Source organism: Verticillium alfalfae, genomic scaffold (assembly GCF_000150825.1).
Source record: "Verticillium alfalfae VaMs.102 supercont1.17 genomic scaffold, whole genome shotgun sequence".
Taxonomy (NCBI): domain Eukaryota; kingdom Fungi; phylum Ascomycota; class Sordariomycetes; order Glomerellales; family Plectosphaerellaceae; genus Verticillium; species Verticillium alfalfae.
In genome coordinates, this window is record NW_003315022.1 from 145577 (window position 1) to 148077 (window position 2501).

At 61.3% G+C, this 2501-nt stretch overlaps 2 protein-coding genes across 2 annotated transcripts in view; one reads left to right on the top strand and one right to left on the bottom strand.

Moving 5' to 3' along the window:
• The window catches only part of VDBG_09892 (3-hydroxyacyl-CoA dehydrogenase type-2), a gene marked incomplete at both ends in the record, with an annotated part of 1779 nt that extends 873 nt beyond the window's left edge, over window positions 1-906 (bottom strand). Inside the window, 2 exons of the mRNA XM_002999806.1 lie at window positions 64-813; window positions 869-906. Coding sequence (XP_002999852.1) covers window positions 64-813; window positions 869-906 — 788 coding nt within the window. The remainder of the gene's footprint in view (window positions 1-63; window positions 814-868) is intronic.
• A 499-nt stretch (window positions 907-1405) lies between these two features.
• Window positions 1406-2501, top strand: part of VDBG_09893 (GTP-binding protein ypt4) — a gene marked incomplete at both ends in the record, with an annotated part of 1472 nt that continues 376 nt past the window's right edge. The window contains 4 exons of the mRNA XM_002999807.1: window positions 1406-1468; window positions 1540-1604; window positions 1706-1835; window positions 1919-2495. Of these exons, the coding sequence (XP_002999853.1) occupies window positions 1406-1468; window positions 1540-1604; window positions 1706-1835; window positions 1919-2495 (835 nt within the window). The remainder of the gene's footprint in view (window positions 1469-1539; window positions 1605-1705; window positions 1836-1918; window positions 2496-2501) is intronic.

Sequence of the window (2501 nt, forward strand, 5' to 3'; positions counted from 1 at the left end):
CTACCCCATATGATTTTGAGTACGGAAATGGTAGCTGTTGCTCAAGCTATAAAAAGGGCCTACTACATCTTGCTCGGCATCCTCATGCCGCCGTCCAGCCTCAACACGGTCCCGTTGAGCATGACATTCTCCACGACATGCCTCACGAGCGCCGCAAACTCCTCGGGCTGGCCCGGGCGTCTCGGAAACTCTGTGGCGCCGACGAGGCTCTTGCGCACCTTGTCAGGTAGGACGCTCGTCATTCTTGACTCGAACAGGCTCGGCGCAATAGTGGCGACGCGGATGCCGTGGCGCGCGAGGTCGCGCGTCATGGGCAGCGTCATGGCGACGACGGCGCCCTTGCTCGCGGCGTAGGCGACCTGGCCGCGCTGGCCGTCAAAGGCGGCGGCGCTCGCGACCATGACGACGACGCCGCGCTCGCCGTCGGGGTCCGACGCCGGCTGGGCCGCGAGGTGCGGCAGCGTCTGGCGCACGAGGTCGATGGTGCCGCGCAGGTTGACGGCGAGGACAAAGTCAAAGTCGTCGAGGGACAGCGGCTCGTTGTCACGGCCGAGCATGGCGGCCGGCAGGCCGACGCCGCGGCGGGGATGACACCGCCGAAGGGCTTCTTTGCGGACGCGGCCCAGGGCGGCGGCGCCCTCGACGGCGGACGTGACGGACGCCGTCTCGAGAACGTTGCAGGGGAAGAAGCGGGCCGAGGGGCCGAGGGACTGGGCGAAAGCCTGACCGTCTTCCTCGTTCATGTCTAGAATGGCGACGTTACCACCGTGGTTGACAATCTCGGTTGCCGTTGCGGCGCCCAGGCCGGAGGCACTGGATGTGTTGTTAGTGACGTGGACTGGCATGTGAGAAGCGACAGAGGACCAACCCGCCGGAGATGAGGAACGTGCGGCCTTCAATCTTCATTCTGGTATTTTGGCAAAAGTGATAGTATAAGAATGAGGAACAGATTGAGAATAGATGTGAAATGAAGCCAGACAAGTGAACGCTGTTGAGGAACGAGGATCATCCGTCTTACAGACTCAACTCGGCTCGACACTGATGCCTCGGCCCAGGTCGTGATACTGGTCTTATCTTATCACAAAAAGAGCTCCAGCCACAGATCAGTCTCGCCCCGCTGTACAGGGTCGCGCCACAAAATTAATTAAACGACCCTCCTTAGGCGTCATCCCAGTGACCAAGCTCGTGCGTGCTCCCTCCTGGCTGCTGCGAGCCAAAACGGCTGATAACCGTCCAACGCACCAACCCTTTGTAACGTCACCCCGCGCACGCGACAATACACACGCCTCGACGCGACCTCAACGTCGCTCCTCCCTCCTCCTCTTGCGACCGATCTTTCTGTGCATTTTAGTGTACTTTGTTCGATAGTCCGACCGAGCTTCAACCTCGACCCCTTTACTCCGCCATGACGAGACCGCGCAAATCAAGCGCAGCGAGCGAGGAGAGCACCGGCACGGCCGGCGACCAGGTGCGCGAGCGATGCGATAAGGCCCGACAGACACACGGGCACGCCGAAATGCTGATGCGCGAGAACTACAGGAGCTGGGGAGCATGTACGATTACCTCGCAAAGATTATTCTGCTGGGACCGAGCGGGTCGGGCAAGTGAGTCTTTCCACCGGCGCCATTTTCCGTTTCCTCGACGTGACGCTGCGACAAGGACGATACAGAGAACGGCTGGCTAACAACAGCGCGCAACCCTGTAGATCCTGCCTCCTGCATCGCTTCGTGAAGAACGAATGGCGCATCCTCTCCTCACAGACCATCGGCGTCGAGTTTGCGAGCAAAATCATCAAAGTCGGGACAGGTGCGCGGCGAAAACGCATCAAGCTTCAGGTGCGGTCATGCGCGATGCCAACAACCACACAAAGGGAACAGAATGTGGGAAGCGAACACACGGGAGGCTGACTAGGACATAGCTGTGGGACACGGCAGGCACAGAGCGGTTTCGGTCGGTATCGCGGTCTTACTACCGCGGCGCCGCCGGCGCGATCCTCGTTTACGACATCACCTCACACGCAACCTTTCGGGGGCTGAGTCCGTTCCTCAACGACGCGCGTGCGCTTGCGAGCCCGAACCTTTCGCTGCTGCTGGTCGGCAACAAACTCGACCTCGCATCGGACAACCCCGTGGAGCCGCTGATGCCCGCGACGCCGAGCAGTGTAGGGTCATCGTCGACAGCCATGGGCATGGGCATGGGAAGTCTAGGGGCCGGCGGCACGATCGGTCGGGGCCAGAATGCGACGGTGGCACCCGACGGGAGGGAGGTCAGCAGCGACGACGCCAGCAGATGGGCCAGCACGGTCGGTGTTCCGGTGGTCATGGAGACGAGCGCGTTCACAGGCGAGGCTGTCGACGAAATCTTTGCGCGGCTCGCGAGGATGATTCTCACAAAGATTGAGCTTGGCGACATTGACCCGGACGACCCGATGAGCGGCATCCAATACGGAGACGGATACGGCGGGGGCTGGAATGCGGCGGCCAGTGACGGAGCGAGTATCA